This window comes from Ranitomeya imitator, chromosome 1 (assembly GCF_032444005.1).
Source record: "Ranitomeya imitator isolate aRanImi1 chromosome 1, aRanImi1.pri, whole genome shotgun sequence".
Lineage (NCBI taxonomy): Eukaryota > Metazoa > Chordata > Amphibia > Anura > Dendrobatidae > Ranitomeya > Ranitomeya imitator.
This window is the reverse complement of record NC_091282.1, coordinates 248269825-248287615: the sequence shown is the minus strand read 5'-3', so window position 1 is coordinate 248287615 and position 17791 is coordinate 248269825. Positions and strand designations below refer to the sequence as shown.

The window sequence follows — 17791 nt, the reverse complement described above, 5'->3', positions numbered from 1 at the left end:
GGTAGAAGGCTGCGCTGACTTTGGTCTTGCTAAAACACAGTGGACCTACACCAGCTGATGACATGGCTCCCCAAACCATCACTGATTGTGGAAACTTCACACTAGACCTCAAGCAGCTTGGATTGTGTGCCTCTCCACTCTTCCTCCAGACTCTGGGACCTTGATTTCCAATTGAATTGAAATTAAACTTTTATCTGAAAACAACACCTTGGACCACTGAGCAACAGTCCAATTCTTTTTCTCCTTGGCCCAGGTATGACGCTTCTGGTGATGTCCATTGGTGACAAGTGGCTTGACACAAGGAATGTGACACTTGTAGCCCATGTCCTGGATACGTCTGTGTGTGGAGCTCTTGAAGCAATGACTCCAGCAGAAGTCCACTCCTTGTGAATCTCCCCCAAATTATTGAATAGCCCTTTCTTAACAAACCTTTCAAGGCTGCAGTTATTCTGGTTGCTTGTGCACCTTTTTCTACCACGCTTTTTCCTTCCACTCAACTTTCCATTAATATGTTTGGATACAGCACTCTGTGAACAGCCAACTTCTATAGCATTGACCTTTTGTGGCTTACCTTCCTTGTGGAGTGTGTCAGTGACTGCTTTCTTAACATCTGTCAAGTCAGCAGTCTTCCCCATGATTGTGGAGCCTACTGAAACAGACTAAGGGACCTTTTTTAAATGCTTAGGAAGCCTTTGCAGGTGTTTTTTGTTAATTATTCTAATTTACTGAGATAAATTACTTCCTGCTGTGGCCAATTAAACAGTACCGTACCCTACATAACCCCTTTCTGCGATTGGACGTACTATCCCGTCCATGTGACCTAGGACTTAATTCCCATGGACGGGATAGTACCTCATAGGCGATCAGCCGCGCTCATGGGGGAGCGCGGCCGATCATGGCCGGGTGTCAGCTGATTATCACGGACCACTCCTGGCACTTTAACCCCCGAAACACTGCGATCAAACATGATAGCAGCGTTCCGGTGGCATAGGGAAGCATCGCGCAGGGAGGGGGCTCCCTGCGTGCTTCCTTGAGACCCTCAGAACAGCGCGATGTGATTGCATTGTTTTGAGGTTCTCCTCCCTGCAGGCCCTGGATCCAAGATGGCCGCGGGGATCCTTCCGGGTTATGGAGGGAGCTGGCTTGCGAGCCCCTGCTGAGAGCAGGCGCCGGCAAGCCTCCAAGCACTGCATGTCAGATCACTGATCTGACAGTGCTGTGCAAAGTCTCGGATCAGCGATCTGACACTACATAGTGATGTCCCACCCTGGGATAAAGTAACTAAGTAAAAAAAAAATTACAACGTGTAAAAAAAATTTTTTTTAAATCCTAAATAAAGAAAAAAATATATATTTTGTTCCAATAACTTCATTTCTTTATGTAAATTAAAAAAAACAAGAAAAGTACACATATTTAGTATTGCCACGTCTGTAACAACCCGACCTATAACATTGTCCCACTAGTTAACCCTTTCAGTGCACAGCGTAAAAAAAAACGAGGCAAAAAGGCAATGCTTTATTATCATACTGCCAAACAAAAAGTGGAATAACATGCGATCAAAAAGACGGATATAAATAAACATGGTACTGCTGAAAACATCATCTTGTCCCGCAAAAAAACAAACTGCCATACAGCGTCATCAGCGGAAAAAAAAATGTTATATCCCTCAGAATAAAGTGCTGCAAAAAATTTTTTTTTTTTTTAGATAAAATCGTTTTTATTGTATAAAAGCGCCAAAACATAAAAAAATGATATAAATGAGGTATCGCTGTAATCGTACTGACTCGAAGAATAAAACTGCTTTATCAATCTTACCAAACGCGGAACGGTAAAAACGTTCCCCCCAAAAAGAAATTCATGAATAGCTGGTTTTTGTTCATTCTGCCTAACAAAAATCAGAATAAAAAGTGATCAAAAAATGTCATCTTCCTGAAAATGTTACCAATAAAAACTTCAACTCGTCCTGCAAAAACAAGACCTCACATGACTCTGTGGACCAAAATATGGAAAAATTATAGCTCTCAAAATGTGGTGACGCAAAAACTATTTTTTGCAATAAAAAGCGTCTTTTAGTATGTGACAGCTGCCAAACATAAAAACCCGCTATAAAAACTTGCTATAAATAGTAAATCAAACACCCCATTATCACCGTCTTAGTTAGGGAAAAAATAACAAGATAAAAAATGTATTTATTTCCATTTTACTATTAGGGTTAGGGTTGGGGCTAAAGTTAGGGTTATGGTTGGGGCTAGAGTTGGGGTTAGGGTTTGGATTACGTTTACGATTGGGTTAGGGGTGTGTCAGGGTTAGGGGTGTGGTTAGGGTTATGGTTGTGATTAGGGTTAGGGGTGTGTTGGGGTTGGGGTTAGGGGTGTGTTGGGGTTAGGGGTGTGGTTAGGGTTGGGATTAGGGTTAGGGGTCTGTTGAGGTTAGGGTTGGAGTTAGAATTGGGTTGTTTCCACTGTTTAGACACATCAGGGGCTCTGCAAGCGCAACTTGACGCCCGCAGACCATTCCATCAAAGTCTGCATTCCAAAACGCCACTTCTTCCCTTCCGAGCCCCGACGGGTGCCCAAACAGTACTTTTCTCCCACATATGGGGTATCCGCGTACTCAGAACAAATTGCACAACAACTTTTGAGGTCCAATTTGTGCTGATGTAAAGTAGACATGTGGGAAATGTTACTTATTAAGTATTTTGTTTAACATATCTCTGTCATTTAAGGGCATGAAAATTCAAAGTTGGAAAATTGCTAAATTTTCGCCACATTTCCGTTTTTTTTTTTTTAAATAAAGCAAGTAATATCAGAGAAATTTTACCACTATCATGAAGTACAATATGTCACAAGTCTCAGAATCACCGGGATCCGTTGAAGCGTTCCAGAGTTATAACCTCATAAAGGGACAGTGGTCAGAATTGTAAAAATTGGCCCGGTCATTAACGTGCAAACCACCCTTAGGGTTAAGGGGTTAAACTCCATTAGTCTGTTGGCAGTTACCAGATATAGTGCTTAAATTCCCGCTGGCATCTTTATTCCATTGACTAAGGTTTTGTCTTCCGACTTGTTTATTATTTCCTCTTATTTACCAGCTAGTTTGACCATTCTTGCCACAGGCTTGTTTCTCCTGCCAGCAGCTACTCTGTAGATGCAACCTAAGGGGACCGATTCCTGTAATTTTTTTAACCTTCATCCGGCTGAGTAGGTACAATTGTAACTATTCCATTTTAAAATTGCAAAAACTTTTTTTTTCGAAAAGCCGTAGAGGGCTGAAATTTCGTGACACCTCTGCAGTTTTGGTCCAGAATATATTGGCCAAATTTCAATAAAATATATATGAAGGTACAATTGTACCTCTGCAGCCTGTTAACGTTGTAAAATTATGCAGCCTGACGAAGGTTAAAAGGTGAAAGCTGGGGCTTCTCTGGGAACTTCAAGATGGAGTGGCTAGTGTCAAATCTGTACTGAGCTGTAAAGTAGCGTTTTTGAGCTGTATACGTCTGACAGACTTCACACTATAATTCGTTTTTTTGCCTAAAATTTGTTACTGTTATAGACTGCTAAATACATGCTTGACAATTACTTCATTCAAAGCCCGCTTTTCTGTGGTTCAGCATTGAGGAGTGACAGGAAGTTTGAGACTCATCATTTTAGACACGGGTAGCGGTCCCAGAGGTGGGGCCTCCAGCTATTGGACTTTTAAAAAGAAAATTTAATTTTGAACATGAATAATTCTAGTCTTGTTGGTGCATGAAACAGAAAACGATATGGAAGCTTTTTTCCTAAATGGTAAATAGAAAAGATTGACAGGGCAGGCTGTTCTGACCAAGTGCATGTCACCTTGTATTTTGTGCTCTTATTTTTATGATTTTACATGAGTTACACTTTGTTTACTTTTGAAGTATTTAAAAATGTTTATAATACTTGTCCAAGTGGTGTACCACATGTATTCCTTATTATTTAAGGACCTATTTCTGATCATTTGGAAGTTCCATCATCACTTATTCAAATTCTTGTTGAGCATATCATCCTCATATTGGGAATATATATTGGTTGATGACAGAAAGGGGCTCATGTGACACAAAAGTACCGTAGTTGCAGTCTGTTTGTTGCGGCTTTCATTCCATAATGTGGCTATTAGTAGACTGGAGATACTTTAAATTGTTTCCAGGAATAAAATGACCACCATGGTCCTTTAAAACAATGACTCCAAGAATAAAGGATTTGCCTCCTGGTAAATATAGCAAACATTAGAAACAAAAAAAAAATACATCTTCCCTTTGCCATTTCCAAATATCTTCTAATTGCAGATGAAATACAGAGGAGAATATTCAGGTTTTTCTTTTGTGATAATGCTGGAATTTGATTACAATGAAGGCAGATCATGAGTCAAGTTAAAGGGAACCTGCTAGCCAGTTCACAGGCATCATGAATCAGAGCCTGGCTGCACGATTGCAGCCAGGTATGTATTTTTCTGAGACGCCAGAATATAATTTGAATAACCAGCCGGGGACCATAGGCAGAGACCTGACTAGTCCGGCTTCTCACCACAGCGCTCTAGAAAATTGACAGGGTTCTCTGATGTGTGTACCTGGTTAGAGACCTGTCAGTCAACTGCAGTGGGGTGAGGAGAAACTGGCCAGGGACAGAACCGGACTAGATTTGTCTCTTATTATCCCCAGACATCTCAGAGCGTTTCGGAGAAAAACCTAGCTGAACTATAATCATGCAGTCAGGCTTTAACAAGGGCAATCACTGTATTGTGATGAACATTAAAAAAGTCATTTTCCATTTAGATTTTGAAACTGTCTGGAAGAGGTTTAAAATTGGATGATATTGGGTGGCTCTAATGTATGTAAAAAGCCCTGCACAATTCTTTCTGTAAGACTAAGATCACATGAACGCATTAAAAAATCAGCCGAATTTCATACAGAAAATGGACCTATTTTCATTTGCATACCATTATCTTTGTTTTTTGCACCTATTTTACATCCACATTACATTCGTTTTTATACATCAGCAATTAATACAAATGCAGAACGAATAGGTGGTAAATTGCAATGAAGAGCAAAAGGGTAACAATGTTTGGAACTTTTGACTTTCAGACTCCATATCTCACCTGAGGCTACTATCATCTTGGCTATCTATACATAAATTTGACTTGCAACTATTTAGCATATGATTAGTTATGCAGATTCTTCTCATGTCACTGCATTGTTACTGTTTTGATCCTAAAAATCTAAACTTAAATTTGTATTACTTTGTTAGTATTTTGTAAATCAACACTTCCTGAATCCTTTTGGAGCATGTTTTTGATCGTATCTCTACCGAAATCTGATCCCAGATCTCTTCTACACATTCCCAAATTTGGTGCATACTGGTCGACTCACATCGTTCCCCTTTTGCTCATCAGTGTATCTGTAAAAAACAAATGCTACACAATTTGATGTGTCTAGGATCTGATTTTCTTTTTTGTGTACTCATAGACTTGAATAGGCGAGTGTCATCCGTACCATTGATGTTGTGAATTCCGCTCTTGGGCTCCCTCCGGTGGTTGTAAGTGGCACTTTTGTGAGTTCTGCTCTTGGGCTCCCTCCGGTGGTTTTAAGTGGTATGGCTGCTCCTTAGATTTAGCAGTCTGCAGCTGCTTCCACTGATTGTCTTTCTGCTCAGCTATTTTTGCCTGGCTCTTCCCTTCAGCCAGTGCCACTTGTCAATGGTTCCTGGTTGGATTCACATCTCTCTTGGATTTCCCTGTTATCCTGACCAGTTCAGCAAAGTTAAGTCCTTGCTTGCTCTTTTCTGTCCACAGGTTGTGGACTTATCCGTTCTGTGCTTTCTATGTTTTGTCCAGCTTGTCAGTATAGATTAATTCAGTGAAGCTGGAAGCTCTGGGAAGCAGATTTACCCTCCACACCTGACTAAAGGATTTATGTAAACTCTGTGTGGATTTTTTGTAGTTTTTATACTGACCGCACAGTATTCCATCCTGTCCTATCTATCTAGCTAGACTGGCCTCCTGTGCTACATCCTGGTTTCATTCTGTGTATGTCTTTTCCCTCTCCACTCAAAGTCATTACTTGTGGGGGGCTATCTATCCTTTGGGGATTTTCTCTGAGGCAAGATAGTTTTCCTGTTTCTATCTTTAGGGGTAGTTAGCTCTTAGGCTGTGACGAGATGTCTAGGGAGAGTTAGGAGCATCCCACGGCTACTTCTAGTATTGTGTTGAGCTTAGGGACTGCGGTCAGTACAGGTACCACTTCCTTCAGAGCTCGTCCCATGTTGCTCCTAAACCACCAGTTCATAACACATTGAGTAACATTGGTCCGAGTGCTGTCGGTGTGACAGTACATAGACTGAAAATACATTTGTGTAAATGTACCCTAAGTTGGAGGTTTCTGGCACACTATGGAAGCCTCTCATTCTAAAATGTTGTCAAATCGCCATTCTTACAAATAAGAAACAACAGATTAAGTAGTATATTTCCCTTTGAGGTCCATGGAAATGTATTCATGCATTTGTCCTTCTGACGGGACGGGATTATTACAATATACTGTACATAGATCTTACCTTAAAGAACCTGCTGTAGTTTCCAGATGTAAAAAATGCTGCCAATGGGCCGCTAACAAAATTTGCCCTTTTCAAATCACACCAGTTCGCAATGCTCTTTCTTTTGCTATTCAATAAAACAGAAAACGTAAGATTGCCTTCTTTCTTTTAAGATGTAATGATCTGTGGCCGCACACTTTAAGAACTTTCTAGTACTTTACACCCCAAACTTCTCTACTGACAAATTAGCCTTATTGTTGCAGAATCCACCTAACATCTTATGATACTTGAGCCTTCAGTTTCTGTAGTCTGGACTTCACTGCTCACCTCAGCCTATGAGGCTCTATCTGTGAATTTAAACAAGACTTCTAGCAGATGACCTTTTTCACAAATGTGTAAACCATGGTCATGCTGCCCTTATCCCCCACGGTAAGTTAGAACTGCTTTTTGTCCACATAGCAGTCTGTTATGTCCAGGAACAATTCTCTTCCTCTGCAACTTGCACTCCACTCTTATTTAGTGGGTGGTTCCTCTTTATCAGCATTCTGCCAGTACTATAGATGTTAGAACTTCCCTTTTCTCACTTCCTACCATGCTCTGCCATTTTGAAATGGCTTTCCTACCCTGAACTAGATGCTCGCTATAAACAAAAGGTAGACACCTCTTGACAACAAGCAATGGGGACAAAATAGACTGAAGGGAAACACGTAGTTGGTAGGGGCTCTTTTTGCATTAATTACTGCATCAATGCGGTGTGGCATGGTAGCAATCAGCCTTTGGCACTGCTGAGGTGTTATGGAAGCCCAGGTTGCTTTGATAGCAGCCTCCAGCTCGTCTGCATTGTTGGGTCTGGTGTCATCTTCCTTTTGACAATACCCCATAGACAATCTATGGGGTTAAGGTCAGGCGAGTTTTGCTGGCCAATCAAGCACAGTGATACTGTTGTTTCCAAACTAGGTATTGGTACTTTTGGCAGTGATTTGTCAGGACTGTGATATAACATTTTACAATTTTTACAAATTACCTGTTTAACATGTTATTTTTTAAAAGTACAGTGACCAATTGCAACCTATGGAAGAATTGACAAATCATCAAAACTTCACGACAACCGCTGCACAGGGAAATGTATTGACTTGTATTCCCACAGCCTTGTTGCGTTCATAATCATTCTACCAATAAAGTAGTAGCTGAATGCTTTACTTTTATTCCATTGTGCACGTGTTCTGACAAGTTCAGGAAGTTCTTTTATTTTTAGGTATGTAAAGCATGTCTTCGTTTGACATAAATATGTTAGAATATCTGGGCAATTCTTAATGTACCGTCACACTAAAAGATATCGCTAGCGATCCGTGACGTTGCAGCGTCCTGGCTAGCGATATCGTTCAGTTTGACACACAGCAGCGATCAGAATCCTGCTGTGATGTCGTTGGTCGCTGCAGAAAGTCCAGCACTTTATTTCGTCACTGGACTTCCTGCTGACATCGCTGAAGCGACGTGTGTGACGCCGATTCTGCGATGTCTTCGCTGGTAACCAGGGTAAACATCGAGTTACTAAGCGCAGGGCCGCGCTTAGTAACCCGATGTTTACCCTGGTTACCAGCATAAAGGTAAAAAAAAAAACACTACATACTTACCTTCCGCTGTCTGTCCCTCGGCGCTCTGCTTCTCTGCCCTGTGTAAGCACAGCGGCCGGAAAGCAGAGCGGTGACGTCACCGCTGTGCTTTCTGGCCGCTGTGCTTTTCACAGGGCAGAGAAGCAGAGCGCCGAGGGACAGACAGTGGAAGGTAAGTATGTAGTGTTTTTTTTTACGCTGGTAACCAGGGTAAACATCGGGTTACTAAGCGCGGCCCTGCGCTTAGTAACCCGATGTTTACCCTGGTTACCGGCATAGTTGGTCGCTGGAGAGCTGTCTGTGTGACAGCTCTCCAGCGACCAAACAGGGACGCTGCAGCGATCCGGATCGTTGTCGGTATCGCTGCAGCGTCGCTTAGTGTGATGGTACCTTTAGTAAAGTTACACTGTGCCCTTATTTTTGTTTGCCACTAATTGTTGATTTTCGTGACCCTTGAATGCTTCTCTTGTGAACAGTGTTAGCTAGTCTGAGAGCAGAGTCGTCTAACAAGCATTGTGTCCATGCAGGGGTAAAAAAAAATTGGGCCTAGTAATCAGAGGATCAGCAGCAAAATAAGTAAGTTGAAGAATAATATATGACTTTACTAAAAATTGCCAGATACAGTTGCATTTTTATGTCACGCAGGAGAGTCCCTTTACTTTATAATCTGAATTCTACTGTACAAAATTCACTATATTTATTCATTTTTGCCTATGATACTCCATTACAGAAAATGAAAAAACTTTTGAGTGGAACCATGCCACTTTCATGGAGCATAATGGTACATACAGTTACTTCATGCAGAATGTTGTTTATTCATTTCATCAGTAGATGACTATTTTTAATGGGGACTGTCCTTCTGTCTATTTATATTGCCTAATATCATTTATAACAACGTATTATGAACAAGGAACGAACACTAAATGTACATTCTGTCCTGCTCAAATTCAACAGCAGGAGAAGAGGTTTTCTCTTATAAGATTTATCCGTTATAATTGTGCCAGCCCTTGAAGTTGGAATGAATATATTCTGAGATTATGGATCAGATCATAATACATCTCTGTATTTCTTGCACCATTTTAGGATTCTTTTTTTTCATCTTGTTTGTTACCTGTGAATGAGACCATTTTATGCGGCTGGCATTGTGCTCTTGACCTACCTTTCAAACTGTGATTAACAAATGGAAAATCAGGGGCCCTGTGAAAACAAAACCACGGTAGACCAACAAAATAGTCGTCCACAACTGCCAGGAAAATTGTTCGGGATACAAAGAAAAACCCACAAATAACATCAGCTGAAATACAGGACTTGCTGAAAACTAGCGGCGTGGCTGTTTCAAGATGTACAATAAGGAAGCACTTGGAGAAAAATGGGCTGCATGGTCGAGTCGCCAGAAGAAAGCCATTATTGTGCAAATTCCACAAAGTATCTCACCTACAATACGCAAAACAGCACAGAGACAAGCTTCAAAACGTCTGGAACAAGGTAATTTGAAGTGATGAGACTAAATTTGAGCTTTTTGGCCACAACCATAAACGTTACATTTGGAGAGAGGTCAACAAGGCATATGATGAAAGGAACACCATTCCTACAGTAAAGCACGGAGGTGGTTTGCTAATGTTTTTGGGATGTGTGAGCTACAAAGACACAGGAAACTTAGTCAAAGTTGAAGGAAGGATGAATGCAGCATGTTATCAGCAAATACTGGAGGCAAATTTGCACTCATCAGCCCGGAAGCTGCGCATGAGACGTACTTGGATGTTCCAACATGACAACGATCCAAAACACAAGGCCAAGTCGACTGTCGTTGGCTACAGCAGAGCAAAGTGAAGGTTCTGGAGTGGCCATCTCAGTCTCCTGACCTCAATATCATTGAGCCTTCTGGGGAGATCTCAAGCGCCCAGTTCATGCTAGACAGCCCAGGAATTTACAGGAACTGGAGGCTTTTTGCCAAGACGAGTGGGCAGCTTTACCATCTGAGAAAATAAAGACCCTCATCCACAACGACCATAAAAGACTTCAAGCTGTCATTGATGTTAGAGGGGGGCAATACACGGTATTAAGAAATGGGGTTTGTGAACTTTTGATCAGGGTCATTTGTATGTTTTGGGTTGTCATTATGATTTAAAAAGAGAAAACCCAGAAGTTTGACAATAAATGGCTTCACCCAACTACTAACCATGAGTGGGCAAAACATTTTGGTGTTATCATTCATATTCTCAGACAAAAAGCCAAGAAAGCAAAAATTCTGCCAGGGTATGTAAACTTTTGAGCACAACTGTATATGGCTATGGGCAAACAGATCGTAATGGTGTTTCACTACTGTTCTTTCACACATTATCAATAATGTTTATTCAGTGTTTAATGGTTTTCCCCATCCAGATTGTCCACAAAGTAGCTGCTGTATTCCCAACTTTTGCTTTAATACCAAATGTGATAGGCCACCCTGATTGGCTGTTCTGTACCAGTAGCTGCAAGTCATTATTGGAAAGGCTCATGCCAAGATCATGTGCGCCTTCTCTGCCAGATACAATCATCTGAAATGTGTAAAACGGCTTTAGCCATTTTATGCGATTCGCTGATTTGCTCACTGTTCATATTCGGTGGGCTCAGCAAATTCCTAAAAATTTGACACAAACTCGATTAGCATCAAATCAATTTATTCATCCCTACTGAATACTTGTTATATTTTTTTCTTAAATTATGCTTGAAAAAAAAAATAATAATAAAACCACCAACAAGATCCCACAAGGGTTTGTGCACATGCGCCATTTACAGTGTATTTTCAGTTCTTTTGCAAGATTTTTTACTATTTATTTATTTACTTTTACTGTACCAACTAGTGAGCATCTTCCAAATGAAAGCCTCCTGAAGAATGTTAGGGCACTGTTTTTTCCCAATTTGCACTTTTGGAAATGTAAAGCGGCGAAAAGCAGCTTCAGAGACTGGACATATGCACAGCAAGTCATTTTTACATACAAATGGATATGTTCATTCTTTTTAGCGTCTATTTCTCGCTTTTCGACTTAGGGAGCGCACGCCTCTAAAATAGACGTTGTGTGTACAAAGCCTAAAGCTACAGAATTAGCAAGGATCAAGCTACTGGAAGCACCAACATTTCCAGCAGTGAAAAGAGTAAATAATATCCTTGTCTTCACGATAATGCAGTTAGGGCCACGATCTAGAACTTGGTAAAACTGGCCACTTTGGTAAAACAGTAATTAGCCAGCCTCTTCTTTGATACTCTGCTAGTCAATGCAGAGAGAGAAATACCGTAAACGAGCTGAAATCTCTTTTTAAAGCCTCGTGGGGATTTTTAATGATTTTGTTGGTCTGTGACTATACATTTATTTCAATGTTTATGGTTTGTTGTGTTGTAATACTGTAAATTAAAGAGTTTCTTGTTTTACAAAGGCAATGTGCACAAAAATAACAGGAAGGGGACAGACCCTCTGTAACTTCAGATATTTGTTTCTTTTGTAGTTTAAACGTTATGTCAGCAAACTTCGTGGGAAAAGTTTGGTCTTCAAGAAAAAGAGGCAAGAATTAGCAGAACTTACTGCAGAATATGGTGTCCTACAAAGGACAGAGCAGATCCTAAAACAACGTCATGACAGTATGCAGCAGCAACTGGTAAGCTGGAGATTCCCTACAGTACATGCATTACTTCAGAGACTTGGCTTTCTTTAAACCTAATTTACAGCCTTTGTAGTAAGTTAATATGATTGTGATAGTATAAAGCATGGCTAACGCTAGATAAAAAAAAGTATGTTTGTCTTGTATTTCTAAAAAAAACTGCTTTATATTATAGAACAAAATTTGGCGGTGTTCACTTCTATATTAGAGCTTCAGTTAAAATATTTGTAAAACATGCTGGACAAAATGGCACTACATGCTGCGCTGTTTTAATAACGGACACTGATGAAAACCTTATGGACCACATCATAGTCATTGTGGTTTATCAGACAATGTTGGTGTCCATCTTGTGACTGATCCAGCACAGCCATCATTTTGTTGTTCATATGACAGAGAAGAACCACGGAAATGAAAAACACAGATGTGCACATATCCTTAGGCTATGTTCACACGTTGCAGATTGGGGTGCAGAATTTTCTGCACAAAATCCGCATCTCCTGGCAGAACACGCAGGTGCGGATTTGACGCGTTTTTATGCGGATTTTCTGGCGGATTTCATGCGTTTTTACCACTGCGGATTTCTATAATGGAATGGTTCAGAAACACTGCAGATCCGTACAAAAGAAATGACATGCTACCTCTTTTGATCCGCAGCGGTTTTCATGCAGAATTTTCCGCACCATTAGCACAGCTTTTTTTTTTTCTATTGATTTACATTGTACTGTAAATCACTTTGCGGATCTGCAGTGTTTCTGCGTGGAAAAAAAACGCTGCGGATCCGCACTAAATCCGCATCTTCTTGATTTAAATATTTGGTGCTGATAAAAAAAGCTTATACTCTCTTCCTGTGCCGGCGCCGTTCCAGCGGTGTCATTGCTCGCTCTCCTCGGTATTCTCGTGCGGTTGTTATGAAACATGAGTCTGGCGCCCAGTCAGCGCTGGCATCATTGCCTCTGCCTTTGGACAAATCAAACATCAAGAGGAAGGGAGAGTAGCGGCAGCCCTGACTTCCTCTTGATGATCGATTTGTCCGAAGGCGGAGACTGTGACGCCAGCGCTGATTGGCCACCAGGCTCACGTGTCATGAAAAACCGCACGACAGCCCCGGGAACGCGAGTGCCGACACCACTTGAACGGCCCTGGCATGGGAGGTGAGTAAAAGCTTTATTATTTTATTGGAGCCACGGGTAGGGTATGAGAAGGGGTTGTCCGAGCAGTGAACAACTTCTTTAAGGTCTTTTCACTCTTTTATTACTTATTTTCAGTTAGGTCTGCATTGCATTTTTATGGTAACATTTTTTCCTGTCACATTTTTGTATCTTCGTTTTTTTGTATAATTAAAAAGGATATGCCATTGAGAATATTTATGATGCATGAACAGGATAGATGTGGATTTCACCATTGGAGCCCATGACTGCACTGTTGGGAATAAAGAGGAGAACATACATGCACTGCTCTCTTTAATCAATTCTCTGTGAGCCTATCCTATCCATTTGTCATACAGTTCAGTGGCGTGCCATTAATAGAAGTGACTATGCACCACTATGCGGCGCACGAGTCGGGGGGAGATGCCCCGTCCTCCCACCTGGTATTTCAGTTTCAGTTGTGATTGCATCCATAGGACGCAGATAGAGTTAAATAAAATGGTTTAACACAGAGCTGTCCGCTTCCTGTTTCACCATTCAGACTGTGTGTCGAAGACTCAACACAACAGGCGAGATGAAGTCACTAGATCATGACTGTTGCGCAGAGTCTCAGTCCTCACAGAGAGGAGCATTGGATTAATAAAATAGGGCTTTTTTATGTTGACAGTACTTTTAGGGGAAATTGTTGGGGTATCAAACTGTGTGTATGGCTGTAGTACGGTGTGGGGGACTGTGAGGACCATGGTCCTGTGTGTGGCAGTGCATATATAGTAAAATGCCCTCAGACGTTTAGTGTAAGTGTACACCTGCAAGATTGCTCCCACCCAATAGGAAGGTACCAGGGACTGCCTAGAAGTAGTACCTGGTGGCTACCCGCAGCCAAGCCTTACTCCACCATCAGGAGCTCCAGTGAACACCTGGTAGCCACTAAGCTACTCCCCTCCTAGGTATGCCCTTCCCTGTAGCACAGTGGGTCCACGATCCACGTGCGCCACCTGCATGCATAACAGATACTATATGATGCCTTGATACTTTGTGTAGGTGACGGTTGTGGCCATCATACTGTGAGGGCCATGGTGCTGTGTGGGAGGTATTATTTTGTGGAGGGGGGCATTATACAGTTTTGGTGGCATGCATGTAGGGGGTACTGTGGGGGGGCAATGTGTATGGGAGAATTCACTGTAGGGGTATCATAGTGTGTGTTGGGTGGCATTTGTGGGAGCATTATATGCTACTAGATGGTGGCCCGATTCTAACGCATCGGGTATTCTACAATATGCATGTCCACGTAGTATATTGCCTAACCACGTAGTATATTGCCCAGCCACGTAGTATATTGCCCAGCCACGTAGTATATTGCCCAGCCACATAGTATATTGCCCAGTGACGTAGTATACAGCACAGAGCCACGTAGTATATTGGCTAAACACGTAGTATATTGCCCAGCCACGTAGTATATTGCCTAACCACGTAGTATATTGCCCAGCCACATAGTATATTGCCCAGCCACATAGTATATTGCCCAGTGACGTAGTATACAGCACAGAGCCACGTAGTATATTGGCTAAACACGTAGTATATTGCCCAGCCACGTAGTATATTGCCTAACCACATAGTATATTGCCCAGCCACGTAGTATGTTGCCCAGCCACGTTGTATATTGCCCAGCCACGTTGTATATTGCCCAGTGACGTAGTATGCAGCACAGAGCCACGTAGTATATTGCCCAACCACGTAGTATATTGCCCAGCCACGTAGTATATTGCCCAGCCACGTAGCATATTGCCCAGCCACATAATATATTGCCCAGCCGCATATTATATTGCCCAGTTACGTAGTATACAGCACAGACACGTAGTATATTGCCCAGCCACATAGTATATTGCCCAGTGACGTAGTATACAGCACAGAGCCACGTAGTATATTGGCTAAACACGTAGTATATTGCCCAGCCACGTAGTATATTGCCTAACCACGTAGTATATTGCCCAGTCACATAGTATATTGCCCAGCCACATAGTATATTGCCAAGTGACGTAGTATACAGCACAGAGCCACGTAGTATATTGGCTAAACACGTAGTATATTGCCCAGCCACGTAGTATATTGCCTAACCACATAGTATATTGCCCAGCCACGTAGTATGTTGCCCAGCCACGTAGTATGTTGCCCAGCCACGTTGTATATTGCCCAGCCACGTTGTATATTGCCCAGTGACGTAGTATACAGCACAGAGCCACGTAGTATATTGCCCAACCACGTAGTATATTGCACAGCCCACGTATATTGCCCAGCCACGTAGCATATTGCCCAGCCACATAATATATTGCCCAGCCGCATATTATATTGCCCAGTTATGTAGTATACAGCACAGACACGTAGTATACTGCCCAGTCATGTAGTATATTGGCCAGTCACGTAGTATGCACCATATCCCTGTAAAAAAAAAGAAGAATTAAAATAAAAAATAGTTACATACTCACCTTCCGGAGCCTCCGGATCGAAGCGGCCGATTACCGATGGTCCTCGCTCACTCCGGTCTGAAGAGTGCATTGCGGTCTCGCGAGATGATGATGTAGCAGTCTCACGAGACCGCACGTCATCATCTCGCGAGACCGCAATGCATGGAGCGGTCACCAGGGCGTCGCGAGGAGCATCGGTAACCGGCCGCTTCGATCCGGGGGCCAACGGAGGGTGAGTATGTAACTATTTTTTTAAAATTATTTTTATCATTAGATATTTTTACTATTCACGATTGGTCGTGGCTGTTTTGCCGCGACCAATCAGCGACTTGGATTTCCATGACAGACAGAGGCCGCGACCAATGAGTATCTGTGACAGACAGACAGACGGAAGTGACCCTTAGACAATTATATAGTAGATTGGGGTCATGAAAAGGGAATTGTGGTGAGTGAGAACCATAAGGAGCATCAGCAGCGGTACAATTAGTGTTTCACGTTGCACTACGTCTCTTTCCTTGTCCTTAAATGTTGGGAGTTATTCCCTGCTGTGACTGCACCTACTCTGTTGTGAGTTCTGTTTTTGGGCTCCCTCTGGTGGTTACTGATGGTACTGGGTGATTTGTGTTCTGCTGTCTCTGGTGTCCACCTGTTCTATTAGGATTTGGGAGTTTCCTATTTAACCGGGCTTTCTTGTCATTTCCCCGCCGGCTATCAAGGTTATCAGAGTGTTTTGTTACCTCAGCTTCTGGCTTCAGTAATCTTCAGGACAAGCTAAGTTTTTGTTTTTCTTGTTCCACGTTTTGATTTATTTTTGTCTTGTCCAGCTTGCTTGTTTCTTTGCTGCTGGTTGCTGCTGGTTGCTCTAGCGGGCTGTAATTGCTCCTCATGTTCCATGAGTTGGAACATGAGTTCAAGTAATTACAGGATGGTTTTTTTGAAGGGTTTTTTGCTGACCGCGCAGTTTACTTTTGTATCCTCTGCTATCTAGTTTTAGCGGGCCTCATTTTGCTGAATCTGATTTCATACTGTGTATGTGCCTTCCTCTCATTTCACCGTCATTATATGTGGGGGGCTGCTATTTCTGTGGGGTATTTCTCTGGAGGCAAGAGAGGTCTGTGTTTCTTCTAATAGGGGAAGTTAGATCTTCGGCTGGTGCGAGACGTCTAGGATCAACGTAGGCACGTTCCCCGGCTATTGTTATTTGTGTGTTCAGGTTTAGGGTCGCGGTCAGCTCAGGTTCCATCACCCTAGAGCTCGTTGGTGCTTGTCCTTTTGTGATTCCCTGCCATTGGAATCATGACAGTATAGCCGGCCACAAAATGTTTGGGCTGAAGTAGGAGGAAAAGTAGTCTGAGGAAGTTTTTTTTTTTTCTCCTCTGAGGCTAGCCCTAATTGCAGCCTGGCTGATTTTTTTTTTTTCCTCCTCTTAATCCTTGAATGGCTCTGACCTTAGCTGTTTATCATGGACGTCCAGAGTTTAGCTTCCAGCTTGAATAATCTTGCTGCTAAGGTTCAAAATATACAAGATTTTGTTGTACATGCTCCTATGTCTGAACCTAGAATTCCTATTCCAGAGTTCTTTGCTGGAGATAGATCTAGTTTTCTGAATTTTAGGAACAATTGCAAGCTGTTCCTTTCTTTGAAATCTCGCTCTTCTGGAGACCCTGCTCAGCAGGTTAAGATTATTATATCTTTCCTGCGGGGTGACCCTCAAAATTGGGCATTTGCATTGGCACCAGGGGATCCTGCGTTGCTTAATGTGGATGCGTTTTTTCTGGCATTGGGTTTGCTCTATGAGGAACCTAACCAAGAGATTCAGGCTGAAAAAGCTTTATTAGCTCTCTCTCAGGGGCAAGATGAAGCAGAAATATATTGTCAAAAATTTCGGAAATGGTCAGTGCTTACTCAGTGGAATGAGTGCGCCCTGGCTGCAAAGTTCAGAGATGGCCTTTCTGAGGCCATTAAAGATGTTATGGTGGGGTTCCCTGCGCCTACGGGTCTGAATGAGTCTATGACTATGGCTATTCAGATTGATCGGCGTTTACGGGAGCGCAAACCTGTGCACCATTTGGCGGTGTCTTCTGAACAGGCACTTGAGACAATGCAATGTGATAGAGTTCAGTCTAGAAGTGAACGGCAAAACTATAGGCGGAAAAATGGGTTGTGCTTTTATTGTGGTGATTCAGCTCATGTTATATCAGCATGCTCTAAACGCACAAAAAAGGTTGATAAGTCTGTTGCCATTAGTACGTTACAGTCTAAGTTCATTCTGTCTGTGACTCTGATTTGCTCATTATCATCCATTTCCGTCGATGCCTATGTAGATTCAGGCGCTGCCCTGAGTCTTATGGATTGGTCATTTGCCAAGCGATGTGGGTTTAGTCTTG

General features: G+C 42.2%; 1 protein-coding gene across 2 annotated transcripts in view; it reads left to right on the top strand.

Annotated features, from left to right (window-relative positions):
• The window catches only part of IFT81 (intraflagellar transport 81), a 251786-nt gene that overhangs the window by 156730 nt on the left and 77265 nt on the right, over positions 1-17791 (top strand). For both annotated transcript variants that reach the window (XM_069755306.1, XM_069755309.1), the window contains exon 12: positions 11645-11794. In XM_069755306.1, coding sequence (XP_069611407.1) covers positions 11645-11794 — 150 coding nt within the window. The remainder of the gene's footprint in view (positions 1-11644; positions 11795-17791) is intronic.